General features: G+C 26.6%; 1 protein-coding gene across 5 annotated transcripts; it reads right to left on the bottom strand.

Annotated features, from left to right (window-relative positions):
• On the bottom strand, nucleotides 1-26,428 carry LOC136973645 (vinculin-like). 5 transcript variants are annotated; one of them, XM_067268384.1, is made up of 25 exons: nucleotides 26,134-26,426; nucleotides 21,186-21,293; nucleotides 14,521-14,692; nucleotides 14,094-14,239; nucleotides 11,855-12,023; nucleotides 11,604-11,758; nucleotides 11,290-11,508; nucleotides 11,013-11,205; nucleotides 10,753-10,895; nucleotides 9,412-9,504; nucleotides 9,234-9,303; nucleotides 8,955-9,169; nucleotides 7,560-7,671; nucleotides 7,286-7,483; nucleotides 7,118-7,209; nucleotides 6,947-7,052; nucleotides 6,622-6,732; nucleotides 6,178-6,246; nucleotides 5,552-5,662; nucleotides 5,271-5,351; nucleotides 4,682-4,803; nucleotides 1,605-1,720; nucleotides 1,414-1,537; nucleotides 1,249-1,339; nucleotides 1-1,043 (listed from the first exon to the last, which is right to left on the bottom strand). In XM_067268384.1, the coding sequence occupies exons 1-25, from the start codon at nucleotides 26,188-26,190 to the stop codon at nucleotides 874-876; spliced, it is 3,243 nt and encodes a 1,080-aa protein (XP_067124485.1). In that variant the 5' UTR covers nucleotides 26,191-26,426; the 3' UTR covers nucleotides 1-873. The 5 variants fall into 5 exon arrangements, with proteins under 5 accessions (XP_067124485.1, XP_067124487.1, XP_067124488.1 ...); XM_067268385.1 differs by lacking the exon at nucleotides 1-1,043 and adding an exon at nucleotides 1,052-1,180 and having other exon boundaries at nucleotides 26,134-26,428; XM_067268386.1 differs by lacking the exon at nucleotides 6,622-6,732 and having other exon boundaries at nucleotides 26,134-26,425.

The raw sequence follows: 26,428 nt of genomic DNA, 5'->3' as shown, positions 1-26,428 counted from the left end.
TAAACATGAAACAATTTATTGTAATTTTTTTTTTAAAGCTGGTCCTTTGTATTTTCCACTGCTTGTACAGAATATAAAATAATTGGCTGCAATTTTTACAATAGTAGACTTTCGTTAACAGATTTTTTTTTAACATTTCATAGACTTGGCACAATAATTTGCATGGAAATTCAGTTTTTTTTCAAATCTTTATCATTATATAAAAATGAAATAAAAACATGCACACAGGCACTTACAAAATTAACACACAAAAAAAAAACACATTCTATCCACTTCGGCAAATGGGAAAGAGGTATATAAGCAGGCCTAAAAAATAATTCAAAATGGCAAAATTAAATTAAGCAGCACTGAGCAATCTCCGTGAGATTACCCTTCACTCCTGACTCAATACATATTTTACACTCGTAGCTCTAACAAACAAAATTTGTAACAAAAAAGAAAAAATAATACTAAATCTATTAAGGAACTAAAATAAAAGTATTCTAATACTTTCAAAAATATTGTAAATTAACATTACAATAAAAAATATATATATATATATATATGTATGTATATATATAACTTTTTTAAATTTGTAAAATAATATAAGTAAAATTGCACAAATTTCTGAAGTTTTATTACTATAAATTTTTGTTTTCATATCAAATTCGTAGATATGGAACAGCAGGAAAATGTGATATGGATATTAGAATTCCAACTTTTTATATTGCAAAAAATGTTTCTGACCTCAACTATTTCTTTTAAAGTTTTTTTTCAACTATACAATATATATATGTTGATTTTCCATTTTTTTTTTCTTAGAACTTTCCAAGGTTTTGCAAAGAAAATAGATTATATTTAATTACTGATTAGTTATTATATCATTCTTGTTTACTAGTATTGATACCATGGTTGCTTTCGTACCCAGCGAACCGTTAGTCCGGAATCCGTGCGGATTTTAATGGAGGCTGCTTCGCAGGCCCGCACGGTTTCTTTTACTGATTGCATTAGATTCTGAGCATTGCCGACCAACATATCGGTGGCTTCTTGGTCCTCATCAGTACCTAAAAATAATATCCTAAAATTAACTACCAAACTTTTTTGAATGCAGTACCAAACTTTAATCTGAAAATCCTAAAATATATTAGATGTTTTTTTTTTGTTTTAAACCAACCTGGACTTCCTACTGCAGCTGCTTTTGCTAAGAAATTATTTGGTTATTAGTTTTAAAACTGTTAAAATTTTATAGGAAAATGACTTTTCGCCTACCTTGTGCACCTAACATCGTTGCTTTAACCGTTGATAATATACGTAACTGGGTTCCTATTGTTGGTATACGTTCACAAACTTGAAGAATATTCTAAAATTATAAAATTAAGATAATTTAAATTGAGTCGTTTGTAATTCACATTCGACATAAGTGACAAATCTTACAGTTCGCATTCGTTTATCTGTGCACATCCTAGCCAGTTCTTTTGCTAGACGGGTAACCTCATCCGAAGCCTCTGCAATGGCTTTAGCACAAGCAATGAGATCTTTTTTCGTTCCTCCTTCTCCTCTACATATAATTAATCATATATAAATCTTATCTAAATCAAAATTATCGTAATAAAAAGTTTTCTTACCTTACTAAATTACTTAAATTGGCAGTTAGCAAAGCCATTTTTTTAGCTGCTTCAATAATTTTGTTATCTCGACTGGACCACTGTCTAACTTCTTGATGCAAGCCGTGAGCTGCCATCTTTAAAAACATTTAATTATTACACTTATATTTTGAAATCAAATTTATATTTAAGTCATTAAAAACATAAAAATCAAAAGCATACAACTTTTAAAATATTAAACTTATGCTTTGTAAATCAGAATATGGTAATCAATTTAGGACCTGGATAATACCAAAATGTAAAAGTTATTTATCATATTCTAAGAATAACAATTCAAGAAGCAAATTTTAGTAAAGTCTTATTTCTTGCTTTGTTAGAAAAGTTAGTGTATTTTCTGAAGTTTCCAATCATTTTCCAGCCTTTTGGCTCATCATCAATGACTGAGATCAACAAAAACTTTGTAAAACTTTAGTTTCTTCATTAATTTTTACCACTGATGAGTTGAAAGGTTTGATGGTATTTTCAAGATCTTCCATAAACAGGAAATCATGGATTCTATGAATGTCAATGTAAAGTTTTAAAACTGATATAAATTAAAATAAAAAAATTAAAAAAATTTTAATACATAAATAGGGACAATTCATAAGTAAACTTATTATTAAACATTATTTTTAGACATTGTCTTTTATTTCACAAAACTGTGTTTTACAAATTCCACAAATGCATTTTAAAACTTATTTGTCCCACACTTTCTTCAAAGCCTTAACCCAGTCACGTATGGAATCAATGAGTTCTGCCATCTTGGTCTGTGGAATATTGCCCACTTGGCACACAAAACAGTCTAAAAGTTTTCCACTGGAAACAGTTTTTGTGAACATTGTTACACTGCACAATCCAGCAGATTTCAGAAAATGTTCAATAGGATTCATGTCAGCTGGCCCATGGAAGCTTGCAGATGTCTTGTGTTGCCAGCCAATTCCATGACTGGAGCTATGCTGTCCATGAACAGAATGGATGTTTTGTTTATTACTGGAGAATATTGGAAGAAGACACCAATATGGTAATATATTTTTCAGAGTTAATATTGCTAACATTCAGGATGTCTATTTATTTATCAGTTGTCATTGTATATTCATTAATTAAAAAAATTTATAAGATAAAATAGTATAAAATATACTCGTAAAAAGACACTTTATGTGAACAATCAAATAAAATAATTAACACAACAGTGTTGTGGCATTACAATCATGATTTATTAGCATAATTAAGACGTACTCGCTAGTACTTTCAACAGCTTACAGCCACAATCCTCAGATGAAAAAGAAATTGAATACAATTAATTTTTGAACTTTCAGTTTTTTAACAAACTTTTTCAATTTATCCAAGGCATATGGATGGAATACAGAACAAATTGAAATTAAATTGAAATATTTTCGAAAAATTATAGAAGTGCATAGTAATTGACATCATATTTTTCAAAAACCCTTAAAAAGCAGGTTGTGGTACACATGTGAATACAAAATTACAAATTAAATAATTTGAATAAGGTTACCCACAGTTGCAGGATTGTATGGTTGATGTAAAAGTCTACTCGAAAACCAAAAGTTTGAAAATTAATTGTATTCAACTTCTTTTTTGCCAGAAAATGGTGGCTGTAAGCTGTCAAGAGTACTAGCAAGTACATCTTAATTATGCTAACAAATCATGATTGAAACACAGCAACACTGTTGTGTTAATTATTTTAGTATAAAATATAAATTGTTACAGACTAACTTTTGTAATATATTGTTTCTATTTAAACAGAACTCAATAAAATCACTCATATATAATAAAGTATTTTTATATGTTAAATTCTTGAAGAATAATTTTAGTCTGTAGTTAATAAAGACTATATAAACTCTAAACAAGCTTAGTGAAGAAAAGAATTAAGCATGCTATTTTCATAATAAGTTCCAGTTTTTTTCAAAAACTCACTTTTCATTTATATATAAATTTAAGAAATTTTAAATTTTAACAACAGTTTTTGAATTGAACAGCAAAGTTTTCTCTGCAAATTTTTCATTTAACACCAATTTTTTAAAAATAAAAATTAGAGCTGTGTATGACATTTTTAATTTTGTTTGACAAAATTTTACATTCAAATTTAAAAATTGCATGCTGCTTAAAAAGCTGATAAGATCTATAAGATCATCCAAGGCCATCACAGTGACTAAATTATGCTATCTATATCACTCATTCTACCAGTAACTGTAGCATTTATTTATACAACAGAATGCCCCACCTTCTCTGGTTTTCATCCAATTGACAATTCAGAAAAAATACAGTTTTACAGAGAAATAATTTTATTTATAGAACTGCCACTTTATTGATGCTCTTGTGTTCTACACTTCTCAAAATTTTAAATCCAAAATAGTAAGACAACTTCATTTGCATTATTTACAAAGAATTGATCCTTTCTTAATATGAATCATTAAAGTATAAATATTTTTTAATTCAGTATATTGACAATAATTTAACTTAAAACTCACTTTAAAAAATTACCAAAATATAACACAATTTAAAAAATTATAGTTTTGAATTTGATAAAGGTTTGGTCTGATGAGATGCAGCAATAAACACATGGGAAATCTACTAAAGAGAGAAACCTCCAGGAAAACATTATGTGAAACTAGCCCCTATTTAAATGTTAGTCATGTAAATAAAACCTCAAAAACTCCATGCAGCCAGCCTGTTGTCAGCACAAACTATCAATGTTCAGTTGTTTTTAGCCACTGGGCATGGCAAGCTGAATTTCATAGAAAGGTAGAATTGAAAATATTCTGAGTATTTATTTTTAAGGCAGCAATGCAAATAACAGTTGGGTGAACAGAACAATATAAGAATTAAATCAGTTTTTTTTAAAGGAAAAATTAGAAAATTTCAGAAATTACAAGAGCATTAAATTTTAAATGTTTAGAACAATTTTTCGAAGTCTCTAGTAATTGGGCAGTGAAATATATTTGGAAAATGTGTTACAATTTTTTCCAAGTAGCCTACACACAGGATCACTACAACAGAATAAAAATAAAGTAAAAAATTTTTTAAATTTGAAATTTTACCATGATGGGTTGATTAGGTTGGAGCGTAGGAAACTTTGCTTCAAACTCATCATCCATTTCTGGAGGAGGTGGGCGTGGTGGAGGGATATCATCTTCAGGAAGTGGCGGACGAGGCGGCGGCTCTACAAAAAAGAAATTTGCTTGCAATTAAATTTCAATATTTCAAAAATATCTTTGAGAGAAAAAAGATTTTTAAAGAGTTAAAATAAAATTGTTGATGAAGATTTCACATGCTGGATAATGAAAAATATTGATGAAAAAATAACATAACAGTATAAATAAATTCCAATTTACATGCTTAATTCATCAAATTTGCACAAGCTGCATGCTGCTAAACCTAGAAAACATTGCCTGTGAATAATTCTACAATTCTTGAAAGGAAACACATCGTTAATCTAAACTGTACACAAATACAATTAAAATACATGCTCATATCATATTACAAAACAAATGTTAAGTGGTTAATGGTGAAAAGTAAACTGATGGTGACAAAGAACGAATTGCAAACAATTGAGAGACCGGAACATGCTGGAAATAAAATGTCTTGCAAAAAATGGTAATTTATTTTAACTCTTGATGTAAAACCTGCCTTTCTCTTCTGAAGCAAGTGGATAAATATCCTCTTTCTGATCGCGATACATTTCTTGATATAGGAGGTCTGAAGTATTGCCTAAGTGAGAAAGATTTCATTTAAATAAAAAGAAAAATATTTGCAGAATTTTCAACTTTTTAATAACGAAATTTTGTTTTGAGTCTTTTTTGATATTTCAAAATTTGTTTTTCTTGCAACTTATTTAATAAAATAATTTGAGAGTCTATATCAATCATTTTAAATTCATATTTGTGTTGCCATAGAAATTTTCACAGTACCTCTTGCCCACTTAGGCAAAGGAGAAAGAGGTCGTGGAGAATGAGAAGGTGTGTGAGGAGAAGGTATAGGAGAATGTGAAGGAGATGGTTGCTGACGAACTGTAGGTGAGACTGAAAAATAAATAATTTTTATTTTTTTACCACTTGAAATTGTAAAAATCAATAAAATTCATGCATAAATGTTTATTAGCACTTTCCAAATATTTTAATTATTTAAATAATTAAATTGAATTCAAGTTATATTTTGTCTGTTTATTATGATGCATGGATAAAACATTGACTCAATTTTATTCTTTTTTCAAGTAAGAATTTAAGTTAAATCAATTATTTTGTGATTTAAAGTACCCTAGTATTAGAATAAATAACTTTCATACTTTTTCTACTTCTACTTTTTCAAGCATATGATTGTTTGATTAAACAGAAAATAAATTAAATAATGCAACTTTTAGAGTTTCTTTTGATATTTATCAAAGAAGAATAACTGTTGAATTAATTTAATAATAAATCTTAGATTTTATTGTAAATTATTTGAGAAAAATTTAAAATATTAAATCTTTAAAACTGCAGCAGAATCAACTGAATCGATGAAAAGTGCTATAAACAAATTTTCAAATAAATTTAAATACCTTTATTAGAGAAGAAATGATAATGAGCTGGAAGAGGAGATAATTTCTTTTTGGCATCTGTATCTTCAACTGAAATTTATATAAATAACTAAAAATTAGAAAATGTATATACAAGATAGATTTAAACTCCATAAAATTTCCTTATCAAATCTCTGGAAAATGGACATCAAAATCAAACTGAAAAAATTTCAATCCTGTTATCTCTCACTGAAAACACATAAAATTTATTATCCAAGTTATTTATTCCATGCATAAACAGTTAGATCAATGAGTTCAATCCAGAGAAATTACGCCAGTCAGTCAATAAAAGTTTTACTGTGGAGGGGAAAAAAATTACTTGTTATCGATCATGCAAACTCGACGTATGTCCTCAAACAGCAAAGCCTCATGCTGAAGTTAAAATTTCTATATTCTCCACTCTCTGAAAACCGATCAAAAAACTACCTCTCGGTGGTGATGCGGTAAACTGAGGAGAAACAGTAGGCGCAAAGATTGAATTAAAATCCACATTAAATATTTCATTGAAATCGGGATAGTCGATCAGCTGTTCTTTTTCTATAAAGAATAAAATTAAATGAACAGAAGGATTTTCTTCGTAACATGCAGATGCCCCTTTTCTGCACATAATTAGATCAGAAATAAATAAATTAAACTATGAAGCAAAAGATAAAATTGGTACTTTCATATAAGGTCTGAATTCCCTTAAAGTGTAATGTTTATTTATCATGTAGTTAATGATATTTTTATATAATAAACAAACAATAATTACTATTAATGTAAAGAGAACTCATATCAGGTGGAGGTGGAATAGCAGGAGGTTGTTCTTCTGGAGTTGTCATGACTGCATATCTCACTTGACCAACAGCTGTTATGACCTGAAAGATTAACAATTAAATTTAAAATTATGTATAAAATTTACAGTACAAATAAATATACTTACGGCTTTGTTAGACTGCCTCCATCTTGAAATTGCAACTTGATCCATCATATTTAATGCTACTGCTTTAGCATCATGAACTAAAGGTGTTACGGCTATAACAAAAAATAAATAAAAAAAACTTACATATTTATAAAATTGTCTTGTTAAAAAACATTTTTAGCCACTGACTTGATTGTAGTTGATCTGCAGCTTGATTTACTCTCCCCACAAACAATGGATCTTCTGAGTTATCTGATTCTTGTTTGGCTACCATCAATACTCGATTAGCTAGCCGAGCTATGCTGGAAGTGTTATCTACCATGTGTTGCGGTTGTAATCGCACAATGCTTCCTTCACAAGCATCTGTATGCTGTCTTATACAATCCTCTTTAAAGAATTAAGAAATTGAAATTATCTCCATTACATAATTTCAAGAATTATTCTATAAACAAAAACTACTAACCAGAAGCCTTAATAAAACTGCATGTATCAGTTGCTTCATCTGCTAAATTTCTCATAGTCTGTATACTTTCTGCATACTGTTTGCGTAAATTCTCAAAATGCTCGTCGACTGCCTAAATTATTCAAAAATATTTTAAATCAATTACAGAAAAATTTATAAAAAACATAATTCCTTAAGGAACTTGTGTCCTTAAGTTCACTTGTAACTGATTGAAATAAATCTATTTCAATCACTTTCTCTAAGAATTACAAGAAAAGTATGATAATTTTATTAATGAAAATGGAAAGAACTAATTATTTGACACACAAAAATGAATTTAAAACTTATGGCTAATTTAAGTTATTCTTAAAGAATCAATGAATGTTTGATATAATTTTTTTTTTAACTCTTTCACCCTATGGGAATTAGAGGGCTTTTTAATCGTACACGTCATGGGTTCAACTAGGCCCATAATGGAGATGACCAAGTGATGAAGTGAGTCTGAATATGTCAGGTTCATTCCAACATATTCAGATCATCCCCCACACAGACCCTGAAAATCCCAGTTTCCAGAGAAGTAGGTTTATACTTTAAATGTCTTGGCCATCTGGCCATCATAATATAAATTTTATTATAAATGTAGAGATAATGCCATGAAATAGAATATTTCAATTTATATCAGATATCCATTGATTAATTAGAAAGGTAAGTTTATAACAAATTTCATAAAATAATCATTAAAGTGTTCTAATTATTAATCTTTTTTAAATTTATTTTTGTTTTATTTGGACCATTTTGTCTGAATTTACATATTCAGATAAAATTGTAAAATAAATAATAAATATGTTTAAAATCAAATTTTTTAGACTACACTAATCAGTTATATCATAATTCATAGCATAACTCAAAAAATACAGGGTCTTCCAAAATGAATGCTACCATTTTAAAATTACTGTAAATTACTTCTGATTATTATCCAAGTATGTGACATACACCAACTGATAGAATACCCATCCAAGTTTTATCTTGTATCTGCATTCAAAACATTTTGTTCTCTAGTATCTCTAGAAAGTATCAAAAACAAAAAGGACAGGAGTTTTGTGTTTTGCAGTTTGCAGAGTTGAATCACTTGTCAAAAATTTAATTATCAATCAGGCAACACTAGATGTAAGCATTGAAAAACTGTAATGGGCAAATGTGAAAATTGGAAGTTTTGCAAAGTTTTAATGTACATTATGACATTCTTCGATAATAATGGTACAATCTTTTTTGGAAGGCCCCATTTATAAAAGATGTTTAATTTTTCAGCTTGTAAAATTACATTTTAATTTTTCAACATTTATGAACATAAATAGTATTACTATATCAACTACAAACTTTAGAATCTAGATATTATAATTTTCAAAATATTTTTACCTTATTTTCTGGATAACTCATACGAATACTTCCAGCATTTATTAACTGTGGTGTGAGACTCTCGACGTGATTAGCTGAAGCTAATAAGGCTTCTGCCAATCTTTTGTTTGCGGAACCACCAGTTGCCACATTTCTTGCAGTACAGGAAGTGAGTTGAGAGAACTGATTCAAGGCTTTAGCTTTATCTTGAAAATTAATTTCTCGATTTATTGTACCTAAAATAAATAATATGTATAAAAATGGATAATTATCAAACCTAAATTGAAAAATTAATCTAACCTTCTGGAGCTAGTACAGCTTCAGTAAAATGTTTCAAAGGTGATGTAATGTCAATAAAATCTTCAACTACCTATTAAGAAATTAAAGGTAAAAATATTTTAATTATATTTTAAATAATACCTAAATAAATTATTAATAAAGTAGTTAATCATAATATTAGAAAATTTAAAATACTCACTCTATTCACAAGTGCTTGTTGAATATGGTTTTTCAAATCATGTAATTTTATGAATAATTTTCTAGCTGTGGCTTCAGTTTGAGGAGTAATACCCTAAAATATTCAAACCTATTTACATTTCTGGAAGGTACTTTTAAATTATTCTTTTGTCATATAACATTTTATAACTCAAAATTACAAACTACTGTATTTTAGATGTCTCCATTCTAACTTTTTAAATCTTAAAATTTATAAGAATTATGCTTTTAATTGCCAATGGTGTATATTACATAATTAAAAATTTTAGTACTTAATTCTTTGAAATCAATTTTAATAATAGAAATTTTCTTCTATTAAAATCTTTAACTATATAAATAGTTTTTCTTCTTACAGTAATTAAAAAACTGGCATGTTTATTATTCAAACACATTTAAATTTGTCTTATTGGTTTTTACAAGAAAATTATTCATATATTCACTTGAGAAATTGAAAAAAAGAAAAATTCAGAGTTATAAATTGCATTTCATTTAGATGATTTCAATAAATCATCCTTTGTCTTGAATTATTTTAAATAGCTCTTCAAAACAAACCATAATGTTGTAACTTATTTTTTCATGTTCCTGATATCCTATACTTTAATTTTATGAATAATTTTCTTCCTCTTTGAATTTACATCCATGAATCTATTTAATGAATATTGATTTATAGGTACAGTAGAGAGTTGTTTATCCAAACCCCATTTATCCGAATCGTCGGTTATCCGAACACTTTCCAGTCGGACTGTGTCGTGCTGAATCGAACTTTTATGATACTAGATTTACTTCTAAAGTACAATTTTTACGTTTTTATATTTTTCAATATATTTATTTTGTTTGTACAAAATAAAGAAATAATTTTTAACGATACAATAGCTTCGATTATTATTACAAAAATTTTCGTTAGGCTTAAAATTGACGAAAATTCAACACGAAGCGACATGCATCGGAGAAAAATTTCAACATCGAACAGGTTAATATATTTTTTCGTACATAATCGGTTATCCGAACAAATCACTTATCCGAAAACCCCAGTCCCCAATTGATTCGAATAAACGACTCTCTACTGTACTATAATTCTACTGCATTTATATTTTTTTATATATTTGTTACCGCTATTCTTTATAAATATACAAGGAATAACAGTAACAAATTTCATATAACTGAAAGATGAGAAAATTAAATATATAACAATTTTTGATAGTTATTTTTGTACTTAAAAAGCATTTTGATACTTTTAAAATATCTAATAACTTTTTATACATTTGTGTATGTGTTGTTTAATATTTCATAAAATAAGAAATATTTATTTAACTTATTAATGTACCTGTTTTCCACGACACATTTCTGCTAACTGTCTGGTCAAAGATTCAATTTCACTGCACATATAATGAAGTTCACCTCTTTGAGTGGGACAGCTCTCGGCTAATTTATGTCCCTCATCAACAATGAGCTGTATGGCATGTTGTCCTGAATAAATTAAAGTTTTAGTAATTTGAATATTTTCTTTTGCATTTTTACTAGTTTATTTTTTTAAAAACAAATATTGAATTATATTTTTAAAAAAATGAGAATTAAAAGTATTACCAAATCCTCGATCATTATAGGTAGGATTTGCAAGCCATTGTTCCGCTTGCTCTATGCGTCCTCCTATAGTGTGAGCAGGTTGTTGAATTCCACTTCTCTCCACATTTATTACAGCTTGCTGAATTAAACCATTTAGTTCCTTTAATTTTTGACCAATACCCCTAGATAAGGCTTGAGCTTGTGGAGATGTTCCCTGTTTAATTTCATGTACATTCATTTATATGGCTATTTTATGCAATTAAAATTTTAAATATTTACAAACTTTACGATTGCTTACTTTACCATCTTGTCTGAGTTCACACAGTCCATCAGTCATAGATTTGATATCACCACACATTTTTTTGATTGAATCATTATTAGGCGGAAGTGAGCGTTCGGCTATTCTCTGAGCATATTCTAGAATTTGACGTAGAGATTTTTCTCCAATACCACCTGTTACTGCTATTGGATCCTCCAACCAATCATGACTCGCTTGTAATTTACCATCGATTGCATTCTAAATACATAAATCTTTTAATTACTTACAATTTTCATCTTAGTTAATATATAAATTGACTTAAAAATAATTAAAGCTATTATAAAATAACCAACTTGAGCTTTCTTCATAACAGTTAAGTTATCAGCATCCCATTCATCTTCATCATAAGTTGTTAAGGGTAGGACTCTAATAATTTCATTTATTTCATCTGTCATTCTCTGAGTCATATAATTTCTATTCTCTGCAGCTGCCTCTAAACCTTTGCCACCTAAATATAAAACAGATTGGATTAATATTGAAAGGATTAGCACTCTAAACTGAAAATCTGTATTATTTTGAAATAATAATAATAATAATCTAGAACCTTGAGAATAAATCTGAATAAAAATCTTCATACTACAAATGAAAATTGGTGCAAGTGTTTTTATTGAATCAAGGCACCTAATTAATATTTCTCGATGAACTTGAATAGTTAATTCTTTTTCTCTAGCATCGACTTCTCTAGAAACTTTTGTCAAACAAGGGCTGAGATCCTGAAAGAGAAAAAAGAAAATTTAGATATGACTAGAGGCTGAAATATACAGATTGGTACAAATAAAATGTTATGGCTTGATATTCTGTTAGTCAATCAATAATTAAAAGTAACTTTTTTGTCAGTGTTTACATTAGAAAAGCATCTATTAAATCAGCTAAAGTATTCTCATCTGATTCTTATTAGAAGTGGGGGTGAAGTCAATTTCAGTAAGACAATGCATGTGGTTTCAGTGTAATGGAGCATCCTTAATTTGGCTAAAATTTGCATTTTGCTGAAAGCACCTTTGGTCAGAGATGGATTGGCATTGTTGACCCATTCAATGCTCTCTGTTCACCTGATCCCAAATAACAGATATGTTTTTATTTTATTTTTTGTGAGAAAGTGTATAGGATCAAGTGTTATAATAGGATGCGATTTGAATAAAGAAATATTCATAGTTTTTCAAATTGATTTCTGTACTAATTTGTTAACTGTTATTTCTACTCTTTTATTTTATAGGTTTTTATTACATCCTTATTTAATAATCTATTTATTAAATTTATTAACCTTTTCATTAAATCCAAAAACCTCTGAAAATAAAAAGTTGCTTTTTTAGCATAGAATCAACATTAATATCTCAGATAACTAGATAAAAAATTTAAATACAAAAATGATTCAGCACAAAAACGTTTTTTGTGCTGGATTTTGGTTTATTTGTGTATTTATTTTAGCATAGAATCTAAATGTGTTAACATTTTGATAGAGTTCTACTTGAAATTTCCGAGATAAGCCCTACTCCCATCCCAAGAAAGGTCACATAAAAGTTCTTCAGTTGATTTAATAGCATTTTCCTCTAACTTAAACACAGATAAAAAAATTATTTTTAATCACTGATTGAACAATTTTTATTTTATTGCATAACATTTTATTTGGTTCCACCCTGTATAAAATTTTATTGAAGGTAATTAATGTCAAAATAATTTATATATATAAGCATAAAAGTCACATATAAATGAAAAACATTGACTAATAATTTCTCAAGAAAATAATTTAATACAGTCAATTTTATTTTGTTTCCTTTATATCAATAATTACTACACTGTTAACCTTAAGTATATACAAAAGCTATGTAAAATATTAATGTAAATTAATGTTTAATACATAATTCTGTAAAATTCTTTCATCTTTTATAAATATTTTATTAATTTTCTTATGAATAATAAAAACAGATTTAAAATGTAACATATATTTATATATTTTTAAATATAATACATTTTATGTATAAATATATAATTGAAGTAAATATTTGTAAAAAGTTTAAATAAATTACTAAATTAAATTATACAGAGTCTACAATACTTTTATAATAATATATGGATTAATAATTTATTATTAACTAACATTAAAATTTAACAAACATTACATGCGTAATTTATAATTTAAATTTTTCCAATTATGTTATGTAATTTTGTACAATTTAGAGATGAATGACAACATTAATGTCCTAAAAATTATTCAGTATAATTTTTTAATGTTTAGTGGAAATACATTTATCATCGGTTATAAATATTTATAAACTGAATTTCTTTATAATGGAACCAATGTACAGCACTTTTATACTTTATACAGTTAATCAACATATTAATATTAATTAATATTAGTTCATTAATATGTTTCATTTTTAAATATAATTGTTAAAAAGTTAATTTATCTGAACTAGAAAAATAAAAACTAATGAAAATATATAAAAAATTAACTCTCAACTGTACATTTTATATATATTATTTCATGTAATATAAATTTTTTAAAACTTATTTATAAACTGGAATTGCATTATGTATCTTCAAGCAAGACATGTTATTAACTGGATATTATTCCCAATATTAATTAATAGTACAAATTTAATAATTATTTATGAATCATAATAGCTCATTAGATAAGAATATGTAAAGTAATAACCATGAATAAAAGAAAAAAATTATTATTTCAAACTAAAACAATTTTCTGCATTGAAAGTTTCAATTCTGTATTATTTATTCAATCATTAAAAGTGTATTCAATTTTTGTAAATGACAAATTTTAATACTACCTTTACAAATTTCACGAGATCACCCATATTTTCAATTACTTCTGCTACTTGTAAATACTGAAGGACTTTTTGGCACTCTCTTATAATCTTTTGTACTTCGGATTGATCAAAACACATAAGTAGTTGCGATGTTCCTGATAAAATTCCTGATATATAAGAGAACAAAATGTATTTAGGCTTCTTTCAGTGGCAGTTTTTAATATTATATAGAATTTATTTATTGCTGGCTTAAGCAAAAATATTTTAATGTTTATTAAAATTTTAGCAATTAAAAACAAAACTCAAGATGCTTATGATAAAGATTCTGTGTAAAATTTTAATACAGAATTTTTAAGTACTTTGTATTTCAGGTTAAATGTTTTCATTAAATTTTGATTTTTTATATATTAGTTAGAAATAAAGTTTAAAAATAATAAAACAATCAAACCTCTGGCTCCATCTATTAATTTCTTGCGTGCAGGCTGAGAATACGGATCACTGCTCAGTAAGGTGGATGCTTCTTCCAATAATTTAGAAGCCTTTTCAACTCTCTGGAGAGCTGAAGGCATATCTTGTCGTAAAGCTTGATCATCGCTGCTGTTAATGGTCTCCCTTCCAACCTAATTATGAATTAAAGCAATTTTTAAAAATCTTGTTTACAAACTTTTAATGAAATGAATATTATAAATTATGCCATACATGTAAAGTAGGATATAGAAATTTTGGTAATAAGTATATAGATAATTGATTGAAATTCTTCACAAAATTAATAAATTGTACCAATATGTACTTAAGTGATTTTAAAGATGTAAACCAGAAATTTTTATTTTAACTAAAATATAATTTAAACCATTTGTTTAATGCAATGCAAGTGACGGCTAGATGACCAAACAGTAAAGGTGGCAGCCTACTGTTCTGGAGAACCCAGGATTGAATCCAGAAAGGTTGAAAAATCCCAGAAATTTTTAGGGGTAGTCTGTCTGGATATGTCAGTCCTCATCTCTTACTAGCTGGCCACTCCATTGTGGGTGTAGCCTGGCATTGTGAATCCATAATGGACTTGCTAAAAAGACCTTCTAAGTGCCCACAGGGCAGAAAAAGTTAAGGAAAAATAAAGGTAATGCAAGCTTGTTCAAAACAATTCTAAGTGGAAAACAGAATGTACAAATATAAGATTATTATAACTTCTATGCATTATTATTACTGTTGTTTAATGCTCTTAAAAAGCAGTTTTGTTTGTTAACTATTTTAAATTTTATAGAAAAATTCATTATTTAATACATAAAAAAATTAAATATTAAACAAATTTCACTATTTAAAATTACAGATGATAAAATCAGCAATTTGGAATGACAAACTTTTTTAAAAAGCTGCATTCCAATCTGATTGCTCATCATTAATGCACTTATATGTTTTTAAAACTGCAATAAAATATGAATTTGCATTTTTTGTTAATGACTCAACTTTAAAATTTCATATTTTGTATTTTATTGTATAATTTAATTTTGAAAAATCTCCAAAGTAAATTTTTATTCGAGTAATATTGTGTGGATAGATCTAGACCCTTGGACACAAGAAAGTCTTCAACATTTAGGTTTTCACATAAAAAAATAATATAAATTAAAGCATCTTTCAATAAGTATAAACAACTTTTCATTATTTGTTTTATTGATTTTATTCATATATCTTTATGGCTTTTAGAGAGGGGTAAAGTACGTCATTCTTGGCTAATCTGAACCACCATCTCACCTTTCTCATGCTCTACTTTTATTTGCAGTTATCAATTATTAAGAAATTGCATATATACATGTATTTATTTTATTATTTATTCACATTTAACAATTTTATAATGAAGTCAAGAAGTTTACTTAAAAATAATAGTTCTAGACATCTAAATTAGACAAATTTTAAACTTATTAAACTTTCAATTGACAAAAGAAAAAAAGTAATTTTCAGAATTGGCTTGATGGAAATAATTATAAAATTTCTTCCTTTAATTACAAGAAAATCTTAATGTATAACATACAAATGTTTTGATGAAATTAAAGTACAATAAACTGTTTAGGACAACTAAATGTTTCATTTGTCATCATCACATTCTACATTAAGTTGAATGAATTAAACAATTTTACTGTTTCAGAAATTAAATTTTTATGGTCATTAGTCAAAATAATTTGTGGAGTAATAATTTACAACCTTTGTTAATTTCTCGTTAAACAATTAACTTTCTTAAAATATTTATTTTGTGTAACTTTGTTTAATACTAAAATATAAAATGTATATCTTATTTTTAGGAATTTTATTATTTTATAATGACAAAATGAAAGTACAATAGTAATGTTTTTTTTCTTAAAGGAATATATTTCATTTAATGCTACATTATTCCATTATTCATAGAGAGATTTCTTCTATAAAGACTAAAAGGTCCTGGAATTTAAGAATGAAGCTGTTACAGTTAGATTCAAAAGTATAAATGACAAATTGTGATGAAGATATCTGCATCATTAAATCATGTGATAAGTAATATTTTTTGTGAATCAAAGTGTTATATACATATATACATACATACATACATATACAGGATCTTCAAAAAAGAATGCTATCATTTTAAATTATTGTAATTATGTCAATTATTCTCCAAGAAGTATGCAACATACACCAATCAACAGAGTAACTGTCAGAGTTCCATCTCCCACCTGCATCAAATTTCTCATTGGCTATCTCTAGGAAGTTACTCCACAACAGAAGAGGTGTTTTGTTTTGCAGTTTAAGTAGGAATCACTTGTCATTGTGTAACAAGAGTAGTGTGCAGGAATTGTAGAATTGTAGCTGACGTGGGAAACAAAAACAGATATGCTATAGCAAGAATTTGAGTAACAGTCAGATGTAGGTGCACACATTGAGAAATTGTAATGGGCAAATCTGAAACTTGGAGTGTTTTCCAATCTTTTAATGTACTGTAGATTAAAATGCTCTTGGATAATAATTAACATAATTACAATAATTTAAAATGGTAGCACTCGTTTTGGAAGACTTTTTACATATATTTCTTATATATCTTCTGAAAATTGCTTCTGACTAACTCCTACTTGAAATACACTTAAACACCAGTTATAAGTCTAAAAAGTAGCCTGATCAGGGCATCAAAAGCTTGGTAGAAGCCTGGGTAGAGCAGGCTTTATTACCATTTGTTTTTAAACAAAAGAAATAGATAGAGAATGTTTCTTTATAAATAAATAACAGTCTTAAAGATTTTATTTTTTATTAATAAAAATAATATTAATTTATAGACAGTAAGAATACTACAAGCTCCTAAGTTTTCTACAGTTCCCTGGGAGAAAATCCTCATCTCCTCCCTCTCGGCCCTGATGATGATGATGGAACATATACAGTATTATTTACTATTTCAGTATATTTACCATTATTAATACATATAAAGGAGCTGAAATCAGAGTGTGTGTTCACTGACTCAACAACCTGATTAAATTATTCTATTATATACATAAATATACTGTAAATTTTATTTCACAATAAACATTTTTGAATTATTGCATATTGTTATAATAATAAATTTAATACATATTAATTTTTTAAATTTGTTTTCTGCCCTGTTCCTAAGAGAGCCTTTCTTAAATGCCTCTTACAAGCTTAGCTAAGAGCTTACAATAGACAGCCATGCAAAGGAATGTGGCAAACACATCAAGATTCAAGCTATCAATAAAAATTCTATGCATGCTCTCAAACCACAATTCTTCACGACAACAGGCTACTGTCATTACTATTCTGTTCATCCATCAGTTATATTTACATAATCTCATAATTTAATTTTAGTAAAGTTATAATAAGTAGCAAAAATAAGACTAATAAAATCACTTTAAATTAAATAATTTTTATGAAGAAAATTTGCATTTAGCTGCTTAAAATTATATCAAAAAATCTACAGTATCTATCACTAGTCTGTGATGTAAAAAGTGCAACGAACCATAAATATTTTTATTTTAAAAAGAAAAATTACACACACAATGATTTCATAAATCAGAATCACTTTAGAAAAAAGTATTGCACTTCCTTATTAAGGAAATCACTATTCTTGACTTCACAATAGTCTTATTATGTAGCAATTTCACTTGAATAACATCATATAAACATGTATTTCCAATTCTACATCTGCACATAAACATAATATTTGAATAATCTCTTTAAATTGTTGTAATATATCTCAGCTGTATTACTTTTGTGTATAATATTACATTTAAATTAGCTTAATCTTGGTAAATATTAAAAACACTAAGTTTGTACAACGACTCACTTTCGTGACCTTGTTTCTATAGTTACTGCAAGGATCATTACACAATTTTTAAATTCAAAAGAAAATATTATAAATCAATTGTAATATTCTAGTAAAAATATTACAAAAATAGATCATCTTAATTATATTTTTTTATGCTTGAAAAACACTTTTAAATTGTGTTGTAATTATTAATTATGCATTTACTTAAATTAAAATTTAGTACATACAAGCTGTTTTTTATTAGATCTAATGAAAAAAATTCCACTTAAAGTTTAATACTTTTGAGCTCATCTTCAGAGTTGTACCCAGAGGTGGCTTGACCCATCAGGAAATTGGGAATCTCCTGGTGGGTTGTTTGCTTACACAATATAGGCCCATTTATATATAAAAGGGTCTATATACTCCCAAGTCAAAATTTGTTACCAGTCCTACACTGGTTGTACATACTAAGGATGGGCTAAAAAGTGCAAAATCATTAAAGTTTAAGTAGAATTTCTTATGTAAATATCCAAAGAACAGAGAAATATACATGTTTAAGGAAACTGGAATAGTATATGTTGGATAAACATACTTCACAACAATACAGAACAGAAACAAAAGGCATGTTAACAATTTCATTTTGACAACTGTATAAGATAACGTTATAGAAACTCATTATTTCTTATACCAATACATACCTTTCTGATAATGTAATAAATTCATTTTGGAAAACCTCCAAAAATAAAAAAAAATGTTTCTTCAATGCAATTTATTAAATAGGTTTTACCAGTTTTAAATATTTTATAACCATCAAAAAATTGACATTTCCAAACGTACAAGCTGAACTGAGTAACACAAGCCATACTGAATAATCAATACATGGAAATTAAAATAGAGAATGTCAAATCAATAATATAAAAATCATTAATTACAATTAAATAAATGAATAATTACAAACAAAGAAAAATTAAATTGAAACTTAACTCTAATTAAACATATCTATAATGTAAATATGAATTATAACACAAACACTTGTTCCATAAACACAGCAGAGTATTACAATTTATAAATTCTGTATTATTTATAGTGTTATAATTATAATCTTTAATATATATTATATCATAATAGAAAGGTGGTCCAAAAATCAGTTTAACCATTTTGCAATCAAGTCAGAAATTTGTAAAAGTATGTTGTAATTTGCATTTCATTTTAAACATTTTTTGTAAAGTTTTTAATTAAAAGTATTTGAATAAGATAGCAATTTAGGCTTTAATTTACTTGTATATATATACTACATTTTATATATACTATTATATATTTGACAATATTACAACCTATTTTATTAACTTTTCTTTAACAATAGCTTCTAACATTCCAAACATTCTAAAGTTAATTTTTTCTTATTCTTCTAACTGAACATTTTCTCTTTTATTCTCTTTTCTTTTAATTCGTTTCTATATAACTCAATTTTTGTGCATTTACAATATTAATATTAACGTAGATCAATTTTTAAAAATTCCTATCCTTCATACTGCTCTTATCATGATTCATTTATTTTCCAATATGGCACATTTGGCACTTTGCCATTTGCTTTTTTAATTCTTTTTCTTGTAACTTTTTGAGATAACCTACTGAATTTTTTATTTATGTTACATTATATTAACAATAATTTAGATAATATAAGTTTCTCTTTACTTTATATCAATGTTCCTTCTGCAGTGTCAGTTCGGTCACTTTAAAATAAATATGCACCTTGCAACTTTTATATTTCTATAATAAATTCATACTTCTCTGTTACTTAATCTCAAACCTCTTGAATACACACAAATTCTCTTCTATTAATCTTTCTATTCTTATATTCCTTTTCATTATTGTTTGTTAGATATATACCAAGGTTGGCCGAATCTTGTCCCAACAGGAGCTAAATATGTATAAGAAATACAAGAGCTACATTCTCTATAAAAATTGTTTATAATAATTAAATATACAGGAACCACAGAAAGAGTGTAGAAGAGATGCACATGACTTCTGAGCCACAGTTCGACCACCTTTCTCTAATTCGACCACCTTTTAAACATATATTTTTAAAGAAGTATCCTACATTCAAGTCTATAAATCTATACTAATTTATATATTAGTTTAAAACATAAATTAATTTTAAAAAATTAAATAGAATTCTTTTACTCTTCTCTATGTATTTTAAATAATCCTTTATAATACAAACTATATTAAAGTTAAAATTTAAAAAAATTCATTAAAATTCATAAAGAAAATTTTTTTAATAATAAATTTACATTTTTTTGCTACTTAATTTTAATTCAACCTAATTAAATCTATTTAAAAATTATTTTTTTATTCATTCTTTTTACACGGAAAAAGTTTCTCATTTCAAATGTTTATTTTACTGATAAAGTCTAGATAATCTGAAAAACTCTCCTAACATATGGATGCTGTGTCACACAGATGGGAAAAAGCTACACTAACAGACAACAAAAATAACGCAGAAGATTTTTTAAAACTTCATCTTGTTTTTTTCTTCTTTTACAGACTTCATTAAATTTTCCCAGCACTCAACACTTAGCAGCCTATTTTCAAGATATCAAACACATTTAAACAACATTTTAACCTTTCTAACACAATTTTTAAATGTTTATACAAACTGAAACACGATAACTCAATCTATAAACTTTTAGTATCGCAGGTACAAAGGATATAAAGTATAAACAGCAAAAAAGCCCAACTCTAAGCCAATTTTTAAGTAATTTATAGTTGACAGCATAGGTTTTTATTTCCTCCATTAAAGAATTTTAAGAGAAACAAGATTACAAAATTCTGGAACAAACCTTAACGAGATTTGTGACTGCTTTACTGACTGCAAGAACTGGTCGAGACAGATCTGGCATGGCATTTCCATCTTCGGCCTCTTCGTGAAGGATCACCAGACGAGAAACCTAAAAAAACAAAGAATATAAATGACAGGATGTCTGCATTATAATTTTTATTGAGTAATTATATAAATCATTAAGTCGATAATAATGTTACCGATTTTATTCGACGGTAACTGCGGCAGTTTTAATTATGACAATCGTAATTAAAGTTTTACTTAATTAAAACTTGTAATAATCTTTTTATTACTTTGCATTTAAGTTTCCCGAATATTTATGAAACATAAAATCATAAAAGCATAATAATAATTTAGTTTAATTTTTATTATATCATATATTGGCTAAGAAAGAGAACAGATTAGAGCATTATTTTTTTGGCAAAAGTTGATTACTATTGCTTCTATTTACATATCCATGACCTATAACAGTACAAGGTAAGAGAACAGTTCTATCTTTAGTACAGTCATTCCGTGATGATTTTTCTAGCTTTATACAATAGATTCACAGTCTAGCCTGACAAAAAAAAATATTGCAGTTATCATTCATCTGCAGGATGTCTTCTGACAGTTTGGTTGATATTTAATCTCCAGAATAACGGAAGAAGCATATTTTGCAGGATCTTGATTCATAAGATATAAGTGTATTTTCTGAATATGCTTCATAATCATCACACACCATCATTACTATAAATAACTACAGAATGACCTTTTTTTCCTCACTTAATTTTGTCATAACTGAAATTTTTATGGAACAGGAAACCTTACGTGCAATGTAGCAGGACACATTATAAACTTGAACTTGTCAACATCTCAACTTTGTTTATTTAAAGCTGTTTAATTTAAAAAAAAAAAAAAAATAGATTTTATACAACAAAATTATATTTTTTTTCTTTATTTTTAAAATTTATGAGCTAAAAATTTGATTATAGATATACTTTTTATTTATTTATTTTGGGTAAAAAAAATTAATAAACTTTATACTAATTACAATCACTATATAAGAGGATGAAAGATGACAACGCTAGTTTAGAAAATGAATGTGAGTAATGTTAAAACAGTAAACTAAAAATATAAAATTACTCATACTCTTTGCTTTATAAACAATATTTAGAAATTCTCAATTCCTACATACTTAAAGTACTTTCAATAATAAGAAAATGACAAGTAAATTGGATAAGAATATCCAGATGCTTTGACTTAAAACATGATCCTCCATTTGAGATTCAACAAATAAATATACTAAGACAATTATTTACAACTTTATTTCTACACTCTTATGACAGTGTGAAAAACTATCATTATTACTAAAAAATTACAACTGAAATTATTATTATTACTCTTTTGTTTGATGCATCACTTCTATCTAGGACACTTTAAGTAACCAATTATGTAGATTTTAATGAGTCATAACGTATAACATGTAATTTAAAACTGAAAATATATACACTACTTTGAATTTTTGTAATATATCCTAGGATATTTAACTGTTCTCTTCAGAAATTTACTGGATAATTTAAATATACTGGTGCCTTAAAGAGAGATAACAACAAAAAAATATTTTAGTATCCTGTTCAGAAGTATCCAATTTCTCCAAAGATCCTCCTTTTGATAATAAAATTCATCTTGTCTATTAAGAGCTCAACTAATTTATTTTTTATTATCCAATTTAACATTTTTTAAATGATTGTGCACAGTTAATTTATGAACTAGATATACTTAACGAAAGATAACTTTGAACACATTCTATACAAAATTAATTTCCTTTATATTTATATTATTCATTCAAATTTTATCCTGTGAGAATAAAGATATGAAGACAAAAATTATCAAAAATTTTTCTTTTTTTTTTTATTTTAATTAACCCTTGACCCAAATGACTCATCACTGTAAAATTTTGAATAAAAATAGCTACACTTGAGCTTCATTCAATTTCATTATAGATACGGAAATTGTTCTTAAATATTAACTAACGTTAATAAAAGATATTAACTATCTTTATCTCTAATTCTTAATTATCTTTAAATATATTTTATTAATTATTAATAATTAAATTTGATGTTTTTTCTAAAAAGTCTATTTAAGCATTAAGTAAACATTTCATCATCGTGGCTTCCGACGCCTTCCTATTGATGATTCACCATTATAGCAATGTCTTAAGCAGAAATTTAGTAATTTGCGATAATAAATGATGAGTTAAACATCAAAATTTTAAACAAATGCACAAAAGCATTATAAAAATGTATGCAAATATTTTTACATTTAGTAGCATTGTAACTATATGCATAAATATGCACATAGTTACAATGCTACTTGATTTTCATATTATCTATGAAAAACAAATAAATATATATCTACAAAAGCAAGGTATGTAATAATATAAATTGTTTGTATAAAGATTATAGCCATTAGAAATGATTAGTGCCATGATTTATAAAACAAGGAAAATAGAAATTAATCTTAAAATTTGATCTATCAAAAAATGTAATCTAATTTAAAGTTAATTTACTGAAGACTAAATGAGTTACCTTCCAATTTTCTCCCTCAAAAACTAAATCTCATTTTATTAATAGTTGATTAATACTATAAAGATTCAGTAATTATAAAATACATTTACACACACACAATTTATTTAGTCTACTTCTTAAGTTTATCAATCAACTATTTTAATGCTAGTATTTTTTAAAATGTTCCTAAAGTACCAATGATGATAAATATCCAATTTATAAATTTTGTTAAGTTGCAGAACTAGCCAAAGGCAACAAAATTTCAAATTATAATAAAAAAAATATCCAGTTGTAACAGCAAACTGAATTCATATCTTTCAAATTCTTATTAAAGGTACTAAGCTATTCTATCGAACAAACTCATTTATCTCTGCCACCTCCATCACTAGTTAGATCTTTGGCAAGAAGCCGAAAGACAAGAGTTCAGTTCTAATATCTAAAGCCAATCACATTATTTTTGGGTTGGACATTAATTTCATTTAAGTAAATATTAGGATTTCTAATTAGGATGTTAATTCTCTAAATATTTTATAATCTATGAATCATCAAATCATTTCGAGACTACAAAAATAATGTAAAATAAACAGAAATAATGTCATGGGAGAAATAATTTACATATAATAACAGACGCTTTGCATTAATAAAATCTTCATTTCAAGCATCTATTTATTTATTTATTAAAATCATAGTCTTAGAATATTTTATATTTAAATAATAAAATATAATATATTATTCGAGTATTATTGGTAGACAACACACAAATGTTATATTATGATCATCATTATATCATAACTATAGCATTTAACATATTATAAATGGAGATCCCTTATTCAATATAAATAAGTACTGAACTAATGCTATATAATTTCCTATATTAAAATTGGTTTTTAATATATTAAAAAATGTGACCTTGTCAAGACATCAGTTGTTATAACTTTAATAGTTCATACCATCTTTTTAATAAAGATGCTATGAACTATGTCATATCATTTCAAAAATTAAATGCATTTTATTAAATATTTATATATATATAATTATAAATTTTTCATGTTGGATCATTTTCATCGTGAACACTTATAATAGATTAATGATAAGAGCATCATTTTGAAACAAGCCAAACTATATTGAGTATGCTTAAAAATAAGAATACCAATCAAACTTATAAGAGGAGTATTTTTTTACAAACATTGTAGTACAGTGTATATGAAAAAAATTCAAAAAAATTTATTATGCTAAATTATAATCAACGAGCAATTCTCTTAATACTCTCGAGGCTTTATACAAATGCCAATAAGGAGACCTTTCAGGTTAATTAAAAATATTGATTTTCAGATCAATACTTTTACAGTTTTGTACAAAATAGAATTCTTATCAATAGAAATATTTTAAATTTATTTAAATATTTTTAATGTCATTAAACCCAAAAAAGTCCAAACACCTTTTTCATCCTACATGCAGCATGTTTTGCATATAAACTATATATAGAAAATGCTACATCTTGTAATAATAATATAATGTACAGACAATTTATAAATTAATTAATCTTCATCATAATTAAAGATTTTATCAAATTTTTCCTTTCTGTAATGATTTTAATAATAGATTAATCGCTTCCGAATTTTCTATCTCGTAATTTGCGACAATCGAAATGTATTTTAAAGCATAAATAAATGAAATAGAGCAGATTGTAAATTTAGATAAACTTATCTTACTTTTCAATCATCGAGCTAAGACGTCACCTTACTTTAAAACACATTTAAATCTGCAAACCAAATAGACACTCTCAACACCAAGAAGTCATATGGCGGGATATCATTTATCTCTACCTGATACAATTTATATCTATTCGGGTTTATTTAACCATCAATTACAAACCAAATCTACCTACAAAATAACGTCGATAAATGTTTATAATTGTGGATAAAGTAATGCAATTACCTGCAATTACAATTATTATAATCAAAACCATACCCATTTTATTAGTTTTATGCAAAATTAATTTAAACATCGTACACAACATGTAAATACAAACAATACAGGTACCACAATACGCACGCACCTGTATCACTCATATGCGAGCAAGTATACAACATTTAAATTAGTTTATATATTTTTGAATATTATGAAAGTATTTACACATTTCCAAAATGCACACGCATATGTATGTATGATTATTTCTGTATCATCATTGAAAATTAGAAGTATATAACTGAAATGAACACAATTAGAAGTGAAAAATGCTGAATATATCTACAAATGTGACTGATCATGATGATTACAAGTCCAAATTTAGCAGATAAACCACCAGAATTGTTAAGCAGAGTATTTATGGCTTGCATAAATTAATGCACTAAGTATTATCACTTTTTATACTAAATATATATATATATAATATATAAATACCTGCTGAGCAACTGGTTCCAAAATGCTTTCAATAGTTTTAGTATGAAAAACAGGCATGTTAGCTGTTTAAAATTTGCCCAAATTAAATGTTATAAGTAAGCGAGAGGCGCATAGATTACGTCTTGGTCGTCGAATACCATCAGATAAGTGGTTTGTTGCTTGTATTCTTGCAGGAAGACGAGACGCCCACACCCTACTCACCCTCTCTCTCCACCGACTCTGACAGACTAACTTCGTTACATTACAGCTTGCCATATAAAAATAAAATTTTAAATTATTATTCGAACTAATAACA

This window comes from Centruroides vittatus, unplaced genomic scaffold (assembly GCF_030686945.1).
Source record: "Centruroides vittatus isolate TY-2023 unplaced genomic scaffold, ASM3068694v2 contig_3255, whole genome shotgun sequence".
Taxonomy (NCBI): Eukaryota; Metazoa; Arthropoda; class Arachnida; order Scorpiones; family Buthidae; genus Centruroides; species Centruroides vittatus.
This window is presented reverse-complemented; position numbering and strand designations above follow the sequence as displayed.